Source organism: Triturus cristatus, chromosome 4_2 (assembly GCF_964204655.1).
Source record: "Triturus cristatus chromosome 4_2, aTriCri1.1, whole genome shotgun sequence".
NCBI lineage: Eukaryota > Metazoa > Chordata > Amphibia > Caudata > Salamandridae > Triturus > Triturus cristatus.
The window spans coordinates 469,101,692-469,116,537 of NC_140586.1; the positions used below are offsets into that span (position 1 = coordinate 469,101,692).

A 14,846-nucleotide genomic window follows, 5' to 3' on the forward strand; every position below is an offset into this window, starting at 1 on the left:
GTCACTATGGACCCATAGTTCTTAACAAACTTTCTGTAGTACCCAGTCAGGCCCAAGAAAGCTCTGACCTGAGTCTGGGTAGTTGGAGGAGCCCAGTCCTTTATGGTCTGGATCTTGCTCTCCAGTGGTTGAACCTGACCCCCACCAACTAGGTGGCCCAGGTATACAACCTTGCTCTGCCCTATCTGGCACTTAGTGGCCTTGATAGTGAGGCCTGCCTTTTGCAGGGCCTCTAAAACATTCCTCAGGTGGACCAGGTGATCCTCCCAGGTGGAGCTAAAGACAGCAATATCATCAAGATAAGCTGCACAATAATCATCCAACCCAGTAAGGACTTGATTCACCAGCCTTTGGAAAGTGGCAGGTGCATTCTTCAAACCAAAGGGCATTACCACAAATTGATAATGTCCTCCTGGGGTCGAGAAAGCAGTTTTGGCCTTTGCACTCTCAGCTAGTCTGATTTGCCAGTAGCCTGCTGTTAGGTCAAATGTGCTCAAAAACTTAGCAGCTGCCAGTCTGTCAATAAGCTCATCTGCCCTAGGTATTGGGTGGGCATCTGTCCTAGTGACAGCATTGAGACCTCTGTAATCCACGCAAAACCTCATCTCTCTCTTACCATCTTGGGTGTGAGGTTTTGGCACAAGAACTACAGGACTAGCCCAAGGGCTCTCTGAAGGTTCAATGACTCCCAGCTCCAACATCTTTTGTACCTCAACTTTTATGCAGTCCCTGACATGGTCAGGTTGCCTGTAGATTTTACTCTTCACAGGCAGACTGTCACCAGTGTCCACCTCATGGGTGCACCAGTTTGTCTGACTTGGGGTCAGAGAGAACATATGTCTGTAGGCCTGCAGAACTTGTCTGCAGTCCTGTTGCTGATGGACAGTGAGGCTGTCAGAAAAGACCACACCATCAACTGAGCCATCATCAGGGTTCTGAGTCAACAGGTCTGGGAGAGGGTCACTCTCTTCCTCCTGCCCCTCATCTGTAGCCATGAGTAGCCCCATGTCTGCCCTGTCAACATATGCCTTCAATCTGTTGACATGAAGCACCCTGTGGGGGCTTCTGGGAGTCCCAAGGTCCACCAAGTAGGTGACTTCTCCCTTTTTCTCAACAATAGTGTGGGGTCCAGACCATTTGTCTTGGAGTGCTGCTGGGGCCACTGGCTCCAACACCCACACTTTCTGTCCTGGCTGGTAAACAGTCAGTACAGCCTTTTGGTCATGCCAAGCTTTTTGGAGTTCTTGGCTTGCCTCAAGGTTTTTAGAAGCCTTCTTCATATACTCTGCCATCCTGGAGCGGAGACCAAGTACATAATCCACTATGTCTAGTTTGGGTTGTCTGAGAGGTCTCTCCCATCCTTCCTTCACCAAACACAGGGGTCCTCTTACAGGATGCCCAAACAAAAGCTCAAAAGGGCTGTAGCCAACCCCCTTTTGTGGGACCTCTCTGTAAGCAAACAGAAGGCAGGGTAAAAGGATGTCCCATCTTCGCCTAAGCTTGTCTGGTAATCCTTTTATCATTCCCTTTAGGGTCTTGTTGAATCTCTCAACAAGCCCATTGCACTGTGGGTGATAGGGTGTGGTGAACTTATAGTTAACACCACACTCCTTCCACATTGCAGTCAAGTATCCTGACATAAAGTTGGCACCTCTGTCAGAAATGACCTCCTTTGGAAAGCCCACTCTGGAGAATACTCCAAGCAGGGCCCTTGCCACAACAGGAGCTGTTGTGGTCCTCAGGGGAATTGCTTCTGGGTACCTGGTGGCATGGTCCACTATCACCAGTATGAATCTGTGCCCAGATGCTGTTTGTGGGTCCATGGGTTCTACAATATCTATGCCCACTCTTTCAAAGGGGACCCCCACCACAGGTAGTGGTATGAGGGGGGCCTTTGTGGTGCCACCTGATTTGCCACTGGCTTGGCAGGTGACACAGGAGCGACAAAACTCCTTAGTATCTTCTGACATATGGGGCCAGTGAAAGTGAGGGACAAGCCTGTCCCAAGTCTTGTTCTGGCCTAAATGTCCTGCAAGGGGAATATCATGGGCCAAGGTTAGAAGGAAGCCTCTGAACTTCAGTGGTATGACCAACCTCCTGGATGCACCAGGCTTGGGGTCTCTAGCCTCTGAGTACAGTAGCCCTTCATCCCAATACACTCTATGGGTACCTTGAGCATTCCCTGCAGCCTCAGCAGCAGCCAGCTGTCTGAGGGGTTCAAGAGAGGGGCAGTCTAATTGAGCCTGCCTCAGATCTGCCCTGGAAGGTCCCCCTGTCCCAAGAAACTCAACCTGATCAGGTTCAAGTTCTTCTAGGACAGTTCCTTCAGGGCTCTCAGAATCATCCTCCTGGGAGGGCTGATCCACCACCTGAGGCAGGGGGGAAGGCACAGCCTTAACCCTACTGCTCTTTCTCTTGGGTTGTGACTGGTCCATAGTTTCAGGATCCAGCACTTGTTCAGTGTTGCACTTTTTGGCCTGTGACCTGGTCACAGCAAGGACATGTGCATCTATCCCCAGCATTTCTGCATGGGTCCTATACTCCACTTCAGACCAAACTGAAGTTTCAAGATCATTGCCCAGTAAACACTCTACAGGAAGGTCTGAACTAACAACAACTTTCTTGAGGCCAGTTACCCCTCCCCAGGAGAAGTTAACAATAGCCACACTATGGGAGGTAGTGGCATTGCTAGCGTTGGTCACTAGGTAATTCTCACCTAGTATGATCTGTCCAGGGTCCACAAAAGCAGGTGTCACCATTGTGACACTAGCTCCAGTGTCCCTGTAGGCCTGAGCCATTCTTTGGTTGATAAAAGGTGTCTGTCTGTACTTGCCCAGGTTACTGGGGCCTATAGTAGAGGACACAGCTAAGTCCCCATCACAGATCAGAACAGCCTGAGTAGGTACTCTGACCAGGCCAGAATCCTCCTCAGTTCCCAGGGTTAACCCTACTACACCCTTTTGCTGGGAACCACCACTTACAGCTGAACTAGGGGGTACAGTTGCCTTAGGGGCAATGGTGGCTGGGGGCTTATCCTTTTTGGTGCACTCACTAAACCAATGTGAGTTGGACTTACAATAGTTGCACCATGGTTTCTTTTGGCCATCTTTCTTCTTATCCTTTTTGGAACCACCCTCCCCCTGAGCCTTTTGGGGGCCTGGTGAAGACTTCTGGTCTTTTTGTTTCTGCTCATTACCCTTCTGGTCTGCCTTTTTCTGATCACCGCCCTGGTTCTGGTTTTTCTGCTTAACTCTAGTCCTGACCCATCTATCCGCCTTCTTTCCCAATTCTTGGGGAGAAGTCAGATCAGAATCAATCAGGTGTTGATGCAATAGCTGGTTTTGACAGTTGTTAAGTATTTGCTCTCTCATGATCAAATTATACAATCCTGTATAGTCCTTAACCTTACTTCCCATTAGCCAGCCTTCCAGAGCCTTAGTGGCACAATCTACAAAGTCAGTCCAGTCCTGAGTCTGTGTCTTCTGGGTATCCCTGAACAACAACCTGTATTGTTCAGTGGTTAGGCCAAACCCATCAATCAGAGCACTCTTCAGGACAGTGTAATTATCTGCATCCTCATCACTAACTGTGAGGAGCTTGTCTCTTCCTTTCTCAGAGAAGGAGAGCCACAAGATAGCTGCCCACTGACTTTGGGGTACCTGCTGTACTTTGCAAGCTCTCTCCAAAGCAGTTATCCATTTGTGGATGTCATCCCCACACTTGTAGGGAGGGACAATCTTGCTCAGGTTTCTATTATCATAGTGCCTGTCTCTATCTCTAGGAATGTTGCTGCCACCAGTGGGTTCTAAACCACTTAACTTTTGCTCTCTAGCCAGAGCAAGCTTCTCTTTGGCAAGGGCAAGTTCTTCCCTCTGAATCCTCAGATTAGCCTCCCTCATTCTGGCTGCATGCTCCTTTCTCTCAGGTGAAGTCATTCCCCTGTGAGAGGAAGCATTAGAGATGCTAGAGACATGGGAGTGGATGGATTCCCTTGAAGGGGATCTGTCCCTCCTGCTTCTCTGTGAATGTCTACTTGTGGGTCTGTATGGGGGGACCCCATGCAAACTCCCATGTAAACTTAAGTTAGCCTGGCTAAGTCTCCTTACTTGGCTCTGGCTGTCTACCTCCCCATCTGAAGCCCCATCTGACTCCTCTGTGGTGGGTAGACCCTCCTCTGTGCCTAGGGCACCTGCCTGAGATGCCCTCTGAGCATCATACTCCTCTAGGAGTTGTCTTAACTGAAGGAGGGTAGGGTTTGCACCCTGTTTTATTCCTCTGGAGGTACACAACTGTCTCATCTCCTGGAATGTTAAGGTATCATATCTAGAGGGGATCTTTTGCAGACCTGATCCTCCTGAGAGAGCATCTACTTGATCTACTCTCAGAGACATGATCTAGTGAGGGTGTGGTGTGTGCACCTACCTACACTAGTTGTATCTACTAAGCCTTTCTAGTAGTTGTAGTCAGGGTGTGTTACTCCCTTCAACCTACAACTACAAAGTCCAGTAGGACTTAAGTATAATAATCTATGTTATATGTACCTAGACAATATCTGTGTGATCTTTCAATTTAGTATCTCAAGATTACAATGGTATTACAACAGCAAGCTCAGATCCCAACCGCTGCTCACCAATGTGAGAAGTTGGCCTGATGTATGATGTCACTAGTTATAGTGTACACCTTATATCAGTCCAAATCCCCTTATGGTGATTGGTTGTAAAGTCAAACTTATAGACCAGCTATCCTAGTGGTAGCATGGACAAGAGCAGTCTTAGGCTAAACTCTGAATGGCATCTGAAGCCAGCTGTGATACCATATATAATCCCTTGAATACCAAATGAAAGGACACCACAACAGATATATATATAAAATAAAGTGTATTTATTCTAAGCAAACCCTCAGCACTCTTTATGAGATTAGAGGTAAGTACAACACAGTCTTATTAATGCATACAGTAAGTCACACAGGTAAGTAATACAGTTAGGCCCTAGGGGCCACGCAAACCATATACTAAGTAAGTGGTATAAGAACCACTGTCACGGAAATAGAATAGGCCTAGGCCTAGGGAATCGCTGGGGCTACACTACACTAGCGTTAGTTAGGAAGTGGGAGGCCCACGGGATTCGTGTGCAGAGTGGAAACACTCACGCGTAATGTGTAAAAGTCAATAGCAATAGTACAGTTTAGAAAACGGTAGATTTAGGACACTTCCGGAGTAGCTAGGAAGTTGAGACTTGAAAACTAGACACTAGGATAGTCACTATCCTGATGAGCACCGGAGTACCCAAGTTACCTAGCCCACAGGCTGCGGGTGCATAGGGGTGAAGATGCGTCGTTTTCGTCGTCGACTCCTATGGATGCCTGAAGAAAGATGCTGACAGGCAGTCAGGGGAGAGTGTCCGGTGGATCCCAAGGTTGGGATCAAGAAGAGAAGAAACCTGCAAGCAGAAGGGACAGAGTCAAGGTCACTAGCCAGTGACCACGTGGAACCAGGAAGGAACCAGGCGATGTCGTGAAGAGTTGCAGGTGAAGGTGAAGCTTGTCGCTGCAGCCAGGAGGACCAGGAAGCGTCGAGGACGACCAGGACCAGGAGGCGAGCTGTCCCACGAAGGCTCTTGCTGTCGGCGGCGTCGAAGTTGGACTAGGACTCACCAAGCCTTGGCAAGCGGAACCCACGAAGAACAAAGGACTTGCTTCTGGTGCAGACCAGGAAGGTCTGGGGTGCTTCTTCTTTGCAGAGAAGCGGGAGCCAGTCTGGAGGAGCCAAACCAGCGCAGAAGATTTCAGGGTGCGTCGTCACAGAGGCCACTAGCCAGCGGGCAAGCAACCGGACAGACGCGGCAAGCAGGAAAATGCTGAAGGGCCCCACGCAGGACTCGTGGAGTGTGGGGGGCTGGTCTTCGGTGCAGATGGTGCTTGGGGTTGGGGCTTCTCAATCCCCGGTGCACAACTTCGAGGGTACCTCAGAAGCTGCGCTGTAAGTTACTAGCCACTTTTCCCAGGTAGCCGGTCCCACGTCGCTCGTCGCCTCCACGGATCTCAGCTCTGCTGCAGATGTGGATGAGGGTCGGAGAAGTCTGGAAGTCAAGGCTCTGGTCGGGCTCTGCAGTCGGTTCCTCGTAGAACGGTCGCAAAGCAAAGGGTAGTCTCTTGATGGTGCCTGTTTGCACAGGGTAGCCACTCCTTGGCTACAAGGGAGATTCTTCAGTCTTCTTCTTTCGTCGAATGTCGAAGGTCCAGAGTTTCTGTTCAGTTTTGCAGGTTCAGGATAATCTAAAGTCTTGAGGCCCAACTCCCACTCTTATACTAATCTGGGGGGCTGGGATACCTGCTAGGTCACGCCTTATGGGTGGGACCTGGGAGGGGGTGGTTACACCCACTTCCCTTTGTCCAGTTTCGCGCCAGAGCTGGGGCTGGAGTGCCCCAGCGCCGGTTTGAACTGGACTATGCAAGGAACACCTTGTGTGCCCCAGGCATGTCTCATTCCTTTCAGCCCACCCTGCCCCAATACACTAAAGGCTGTCTGGGGAGGTGCTAGCACCTCCCCAAGCAGGAAACCTATTGTCCAGGCCTCCCTGGCTGGGATCACTCCCAGCTGCAGGAGGTCAGACTTGTGTCGTGGCAGCAGCATCCATTTTGTGATGCTGAGGCTTTGGTCAGAGGCTAACAGTTGAAGTATGATTTTAACATGTCTTTCCCTCTAGAAGGGGGGAATAATATTCTCATGTCCAGAAATGGCATGGGGGTATTATTCCACAGTGTTAGACACCTTACACGACATGTTTCGATAAAGCCAAACCATAGTTACCATAACCGTCTAAGATTATAAGGCACTTAAAGAGTATATGGTAGGCTATATCATAGAACAGCTATAAGGACAAGGTTCCGAAAGCTGCAGACAGGCTCAGCTCATGCTAGAGCACCATCTCACATGTTACCAAGCACTCTGCCTTCAGGATTGTTAAGGCCTGCCATAGGAGTGACTGATAGGTACACATGTGTCTATATGTAAGTTAGGTATAGGAATACTACACCTAAGCAAGGGGTGATTACACGACCTTGCCCCAGCTGAGTGATCAGCCAGTTGTGTCAAAATGGAAGGCCAGGCCAGGGGTGGCATAATACATGCTGCAGCCCCTGGTAGGTCTAGGGTACACCTATGCCCTGGATACCTAGGGTACACTGTACAGGGGCCAATAAGGTGATCCTATCCAAATGGGTTATGCACCTAAAGTACATAGTATTAATTTAGAGAGAGAACAGCAGGGCTGTGGGTCTGATTAGCAGGCCCCCAGCCACATCTAAGTCGAAAACCAGTAAAGCAAAAGCAAAAAGTGGGGGTGAACATAGAAAGCAGACCCTACTCTCCTACATTATATACATCGTGAAAGAGGCGTGCGTGTTTAGTGCGCATAAATAGTGAAAATATGAGTGCCGTGATGTTACCTCTTCAAAAGGGTGATAGATAAGAGAAATTAAATTAGATTCATGCGGAATATAGATGCTAAGAGATTTTTACTGTAGGTTTCCCCGATGTGGTCCTAAGCTTCCTACAATATCAACGCAATAGGTATGGAAACAATCCCTTCTAAACTGAAGTGTGTGCAAGGAATATACATAGGCCAAATGAAACATAGACTCAATGCGATACAAGCAATAAACAACATTAAGGATACGAAAAGCAAATAGTAAGCTGCACAAATGCTGCACTAGACATTTACAAATCAATTAGACCTCGTATATCAATATCAACTATACAGTTTTGGGTGCTCGATATATATACAGTGGAAATAAATGTCAGTGTTCAACATAAAAGCACTTAGTGTGCTGTACAGACTACAGGTGATGGGTCAGTATCACAGGAAGTGATGCAGATCCTCGCTAGCATTGTGCCTTGTGGGCGTCTTGGTATTAAACTTCAAGATGTATTTACTTTCTAATTTGCGCAACAGTTTCTCCCTGTTACCCCCGTCATACATATATACATATACATATATACATACATACATATATACACACACACATATATACACACACACATATATATATATATATATGTATATATGTATATATGTATATTACCTACTGGCGGTCGCCAGTAGGTAGTTATAGTTAGGACCACGTTTCCATAGGAAAACCTCAACATTCTATTTTGAATAACTTTGGCGCCGGTCGACGAATCCTCGCGAATTTCTCAAAATAGGTGGGGCGCTACGCTCCGCTCCTACCCTGAAAGTCTCGGGGGGATTCGTCAAGCGGGGGCTGAGATAAAAGGGGGGTCCCAAAACGCGTTTTTCCCATGCATTTTTCCATAGGACCTTTAGAACGAGCTACAGCCCGAACGGCTGAACAGAATTACTAGAAATTTGGCAGAGAGGTAGTCCCTAGGTCAAGGAAGTGCCTTTTGTAGGTTTGGTGTAAATCTGTTCAGTAGATTCTGAGAAAATAGCCTTTAAATCAATATATATATCTGAGCCCGCTTACGGTACGCTTACCGTACGCTTACGGTAAGCGTACGGTGGCGTGCGCGAGCGCGATTCTGATTGGCTCTTAGATCTTAGTAAACATTCGAATCGGCAGAAACCAGGAAGCGGCGTCCGCCATTTTGTCTACCGCACTGAGTGTTATGTATCAAACATGATGGCCAAAAACATGTTATGGGGATGTTTTGACAACTCCCTCTCACATAGTCATGTTGAGGGAGTCCCCAAACATCCCCCAAGAGCAAAAACGGCATTATTTTTTTTTCGGCAATTTCGCGGGGTACGCTTACCGTACGCTTACCGTAAGCGTACGGTAAAAAAATAAAAATAAAAAAAACACTATCCACACTTTCTCCACCCCTTGTGCAAATGGTGGCCGAAGGCCACCATTTGTGCATGGCTTATCAGAGCACAGAAATTTCCCAAAAAATTTCAACAGATTACCTATCACAAGGAAGCGCATAATATGTCCTCCATGTGCGCACGGTGCGCGAAGCGCATCGTGCGTACATGGCCCATCTAGCGTAACGTGGGCACGGCACTAACTGCGTAAAGTGGGTGCGCGGTGCGCGAAGCGCACCGCGTGCTCACTGTGCGCGCACGGTGCGCGAAGCGCACCGTGCGCGCACGGAACGAACTGCGTTAAGTGGGCGCGCACGCCACGAATGGCGTAAAGTCACTTAGCATTTAAAAAACCGTACAAATTCACTGAAAAAACCATAGGTTTCACACACGTTATAGTTAGGAATTAGCATTTAAAAAACCTTGCAAATTCACTGAAAAAACCATAGGTTTCACACATGTTATAGTTAGCGGAAATTTTACTGATAAAAAACCAATGAAATTGCCCCGTTATAGTTAGTGCTGGCAACTATAACTCACGCGACCGCAATCTTCTGCTGATGACATATGTGTCTTTATGAAAAAAAAATATTTGTAATATATGTATAGCTAAAAATGTATGGAAGAAGACATGGGCAAATAAGTGTCTAAATACAGTATTAGCATCAGCAGAGGATTGCGGTCGCGTGAGTTATAGTTGCCAGCACTAACTATAACGGGGCAATTTCATTGGTTTTTTATCAGTAAAATTTCCGCTAACTATAACATGTGTGAAACCTATGGTTTTTTCAGTGAATATATATATATATGATTTCAGTGGTTGCTGCTGTTAGGAGCCCCATCAGATTTAAAACAGGCTTCACAATAGGCACCTCTGTGGCATCATGCAGTTCTAAAATGTTACATCTTGGTTCTACTACAGTTCCTGTGGGTGGTACCAACCGCTGTGTAGACTATAACAAATTAGTCGTCAATGGTATTCTCAGCTTTAAACAATAAATTATATACACACACACACACACACACACACACACACACACACTGTAACATGCACAAGAAAATGCTAACTTGTGAAACATCTACCTGATACCTGTCAGGAACATGACCATCAAGAATTTTTGGTATGTCCTCAACGTCCAGTCCTGTTCCACTTTTCTCTTCCAGCCCCATGGAATCACATAAAATAAGGGATAGTGACTTGCCAGATGTTGCATCCTTAATAGAGTATGTTCTGTACTATAAAGAAGCAGAACAGAGATGACAGTGTATAACAGGTTATCAAAATAGATTTAAAAAGTTACTTTAAAAAGAAAGTGAAGCACCAATCAACCATTACAAGGAGCAAGATGATAATCATGACCGACCTCATTCTGCTGCTTTGAGTTTTCAAGTATAGTTTACTCACCATAGTTAGGAAAGTGGATGAACAACTAACTACCAGTACCAAACCCAGGGCCTGATTTACGGTGTGGTGAAAGGAGTAGTGGCCATCAGATAGTGGAGGACAATACCTCCTACATCTTGAGGGCTAAATATTAAGATGTCCATCGGGGCCTCCCAGGCATTTCTGTATAATGAAATGAACAACCATCATGGAGGTTCCTTTTAATGTAGCAAACATTTGGTGTACCGCCACTTATCAAATGTTCGGACTTTTATGTGCTTCAAAAATAAAAACTTCCAAAGCAGGAGTTTATTTCTAAAAAACACAAAAAAACAATGGCCTCTACAACTTTTTGTTTTGTCTCATGGTGTGGGAGGGGGGTCATTATTTTTTTCCTGTTTCTTACAACCAGGTTTTTTCATTCAGTGACAGACAGGAAACAAAAAGGCATTACATTATCCACCCTAATTAGAGAGAATGGTGTACTATCCTTCCTTCGATAGCCCCACTCCGGTGGGCTGTCAGAGGAAGATTCTGTTGACAGAACCAGTGGTGGTTCCATTGACAGAATACTAAAGGTCTACTCATCTCTAAATGAGGCAGGTGGAACAAGGGTTTGATGAACAGGTAATCTGCCGCATTTGCGAAAGCAAAAAGAACAATTGATGGACAGAATGCAAAACAATGTAATACATTCACTCATTATGCATTGAAGTGGTCACTCGTCCTTTTCACATATGCACCCGATGATCCACCCTTTAACTCATTCTTTCATTTACCCACTCACCTATCCATATAAAAGACATAAAAATTCAGCTAGCACAGGCAAGATCAGTTAAAATAATACAATTAGAAAACAAAAGAAAATGTTGCCACATAAATGAGGGCTTGCGTTTCCTTGCATCAAAAAATAAGTAAAAAATTAAATATAACAGTGAGCAGCCTTTTTGAATCATATTATGCATAGTGTATAATTGTTTTAAAATTCCAACATGGACACCAAGTTTGGGTCCCTTTTGGGAACAGCAAAAGGGATAGGATATACATAATATAATCCAAGATGACCTCTCAGTGAAGAACACACTGAGCACCATCTTGCACTGGTATTGCACACAGTCCATCATTGGTGTACCAATCCAAGAGGACTGACCTGTTTTCAAAAGTGGCTGCCATCAAAGAATGGTAAACCAATGATAAACACGTCAGATGTCTGTGCATTCACTTCCTCTGCTGTTGCCGTAGCCTGTTGAAGCCTGCGCCCGATGAGCACATGTGCATCCTGTCATGCTCGTGCCTGCCCACCCAAACGCTCACAGAACCTTGGGAGGAAGACCCCGAGGAGGAAGACTCAGAAGACGCGGAAAGGCGCAGAAATACCTGTGAATAGGTACCGGAGTTTCTCGGAGTTATTATAAAAGCAGGAAATATTGCAGGAAACCTTGCATTAATCAGCTGCAAATAGGGCCACGATTACCAGCTCATCACACTTCCCACCTCCCGACCCGGTGGTAAAGGCTAAGGCCAAGAAAAGTGACGTGGTAATTGCTGTAGTGGGGAAGGGCAGCTCCCCCATAGGGGGGTGGGGAGGGAGGTCAGGAGGTAGAGCTGCATTAATGGTGTGTATTAGAGTCCGGGACTCCAATGAGAACTAGTACCTGCCAGTAAAAGCAGTAATTGCAAGTAAAGTCAGCAAAAGCCTGTAGAGTGTGTTTACAAAAACCAACACCCAAATACCGTAGTAAAGGTCTGGAGAAGACCGAGAAGATTGAAGAGAACTGGGTGGAGGCGGTGTCAGGAGAGGAGAGGACAAAAACTTCCAGGCGCACAGGCACGTAGGCAAAGGCACAGCAGAGGTAAGTGGAAGTTGGATATTAAGTTTTCTTAAAGTAATTTAATAAGCAAAATAATTATTTTTTAATATTGTAGGAAGGATAGTTGGTGTATAAAGTATAAGACTACCTGTGGCCAAGGGAGGGAAAGGAACATTAAAAAGGATGGCGCTGGGAAAAGCAAAAGTCCGGATAGCCCCAAAAAACGCTACAAAGACTGACAATATCGAATTGGGGATTAGAGTTATGGATGCAAATCAGAAAGAAAAAGGAAATGGTGAACGAGACCAAGGAGGCCCCGCGGGATGCAATAAAACCATACAGAAATTAGTCATTCAATGAACATAACCCCATTGATAGGGAAACAAAGGGCGGCAAAGGGAGGAGTATCTGTTTCATCTGTTTCAACTTTGATAAAAGATTTTCTGGGGAGACATTTTAAGGGGAAAGTACCGGTAGATAAAGAATTGAGTGTGGTTGAGATTCATCCAACCCCGGCTAATTTGACAGTCCAGGATTTAGACTCTCAAAACTTTACCAATTTTAATATTTCAGGGACTCCCCTGGAACCAAGGTTGTCCTCATCACCAAGACTCTGCCCACTCTCATACAATCATGAATTTGAGGGGGAGGATGAAGAGGTAATCTCAAGTAGCGAGGCCCAGAGTAAAAGAGATAATATTCATACAAAGGACTATGAAGGTGCTGAAAGCCCCCAGGGCACAGGAAATTAACATTCAGGCCCATCCATGCATAGTCTGGAAGTTACGGGAACATCAAGTGTCTCAATGCTTTAAGTAATGCTTATTCTTCAAAAAACATTGCAAGGCCTGTTAGAGGTTTCGATGTTGAACAATGAGATTTTAAAACCCAAAAGAAACAGGGTAAATCCATGGTAGGGGAATTGATACAAATAAAAAGGGTAATGCCCTCAATAGCCAGGCCAGTTGGTTACTGTCGAGCAGAGAGGAAGGAGTGACGAATGATACCCTCACCCAGTAAAGGATGAGCCTAGTGTGTATATATATCTCGTTACCCAATGATTATAATACGAAGGGGTGAAAGGAGGAGTTCTAAGCAGAGTATCCCACGCCCTAGGAGGTGGGAGAATATCCCTAGAAAAGTCCAAGTCTCAAGACGGAAGGGAAGTCAGAAGGCGGTAGTGAAACAACTTGTGAAACAACTTGTGATTTCAGATAAGATCGTGGACTCAGCCCCGGTGAAGAAAAATACCCAGGGTAAAGGAAGTTTTATTAGTAAACTTGAAGAAAGGAGGAGGGGGGTAAAAAGCATAGGAAAAATTAGGTCCACTAAAAATAGCCCCAAGAAAACAAAGGGTGAGAAAGAAGTAGCAATTGTAGTTACAGAGGCCAAGTAAAGAAAGTCAAGGATGTGGAATTTCAAGGAAGAAGGAAGATCAATTCATCTGGGGACCCTTGGGGGTTAGCGGCAGAATTCAAACAGGATCAGTGTTTTCTTTAGAGCCAATAAGCCAGGGTAAATGTGGGAAAAAGTGTGGAAATTAATCCCACTACATAGATCTTAACTCCTCTTTTCTCTATCTAAATGTGCAAGTTTATGGAATATCTGCACAGAGGATCTTAGGGAAGCGGGGTTTTTGGAAAATAGTAAAGAGGGTGAAGTAATTAAAGTCCTCCTCTACTCAGCCCTTGTGAAAACAGCATTTGTAAATGCAGAATACGAGTTACAAAAGGAAGGCATTAGATTAGTAAAGAGGGAAGAACTGCGGGATCATAATATGTGGGATTATAACATGCAGGGGAAGCCATTCCTCACGAATCATGCGGGTTGGGAGTTCTACATGTAAGATTGATGGATACCTGCTGGAACAACAAGGAAGAACTTGAAATCACCATAAGAGGCAGTGAAATAGATATATTGGCTGGAAATCGATACAGAGCCCTGGCAGCTCCAGCATCCCATGATTACGAGGAAGAAGGGTGCTTGAGCGAGAATGATTAGGAGCAAGGGTCGTCGCACAGCCTGTCTATATTATCCTGGAATATAAATGGTTATAAGAGGATATCGAACCAGGATTTTTTTTTTAAAGTTCATAGAGAGTAACAATATTGTCTGCTTACAGGAGACGTGGCTGTGCGATGAAACCCCTGCAACCGTAGGGTTTGCTCAACAGTCAAAAGCAGCAAAGAGGAAACAACTTGGTAGACCATCTGGGGGACAATTGATGCTGATTTCTATCAAAATTGCCAGGATGGTAGATTTTGGTAATTAAAATATAAATGGGCATTAGGGTGTAGAGTGTTATTGTTGGTCCCCGTTCCTCGCTACGAAGGTATAGTCATTGCAAATGTATACATACAGAAGGGGAAGGAGGATGAATATCAATCAATCACATAATTTGTAAAGTGCACTAAATACCCGGTAGGGTTTCAAGGCACTGGGGGGGGGGGGTGCTTTTACTGGTCGAAGAGCCAGGTCTTGAGTTGTCTCCTGAAAGTCAGCAGGTCTTCGGTTTGTCGCAGGTCGAGGGGGAGGGTGTTCCAGGTCTTGGCGGCGCGATGGGAGAAGGATCTGCCTCCGGAAGTGGTTCTCCGGATGCGTGGGACCGTGACCAGGGCGTGGTCAGCGGAGTGGAGTTTCCTTTTGGGTACGTAGAAGGAGAGTCGACTGTTGAGATAGGCTGGGACGGTTTTGTGGAGTGCCTTGTGTGCATGGATCAGGAGCTTGAAGGAGATTCTTTTGTCGACGGGGAGCCAGTGCAGGTTCCTCAGGTGGGGGGTGATGTGGTCGCGGCGCGGGACGTCGAGGTTCAGGCGTGCGGAGGCA

At 46.1% G+C, this 14,846-nt stretch overlaps 1 protein-coding gene across 1 annotated transcript in view; it reads right to left on the reverse strand.

The window, feature by feature from the left end:
* LOC146834563 (interferon-induced protein 44-like) overlaps positions 1 to 14,846 on the reverse strand; it is a 509,270-nt gene that overhangs the window by 193,604 nt on the left and 300,820 nt on the right. Inside the window, exon 5 of the mRNA XM_085601971.1 lies at positions 9,909 to 10,061. Coding sequence (XP_085458097.1) covers positions 9,909 to 10,061 — 153 coding nt within the window. The remainder of the gene's footprint in view (positions 1 to 9,908; positions 10,062 to 14,846) is intronic.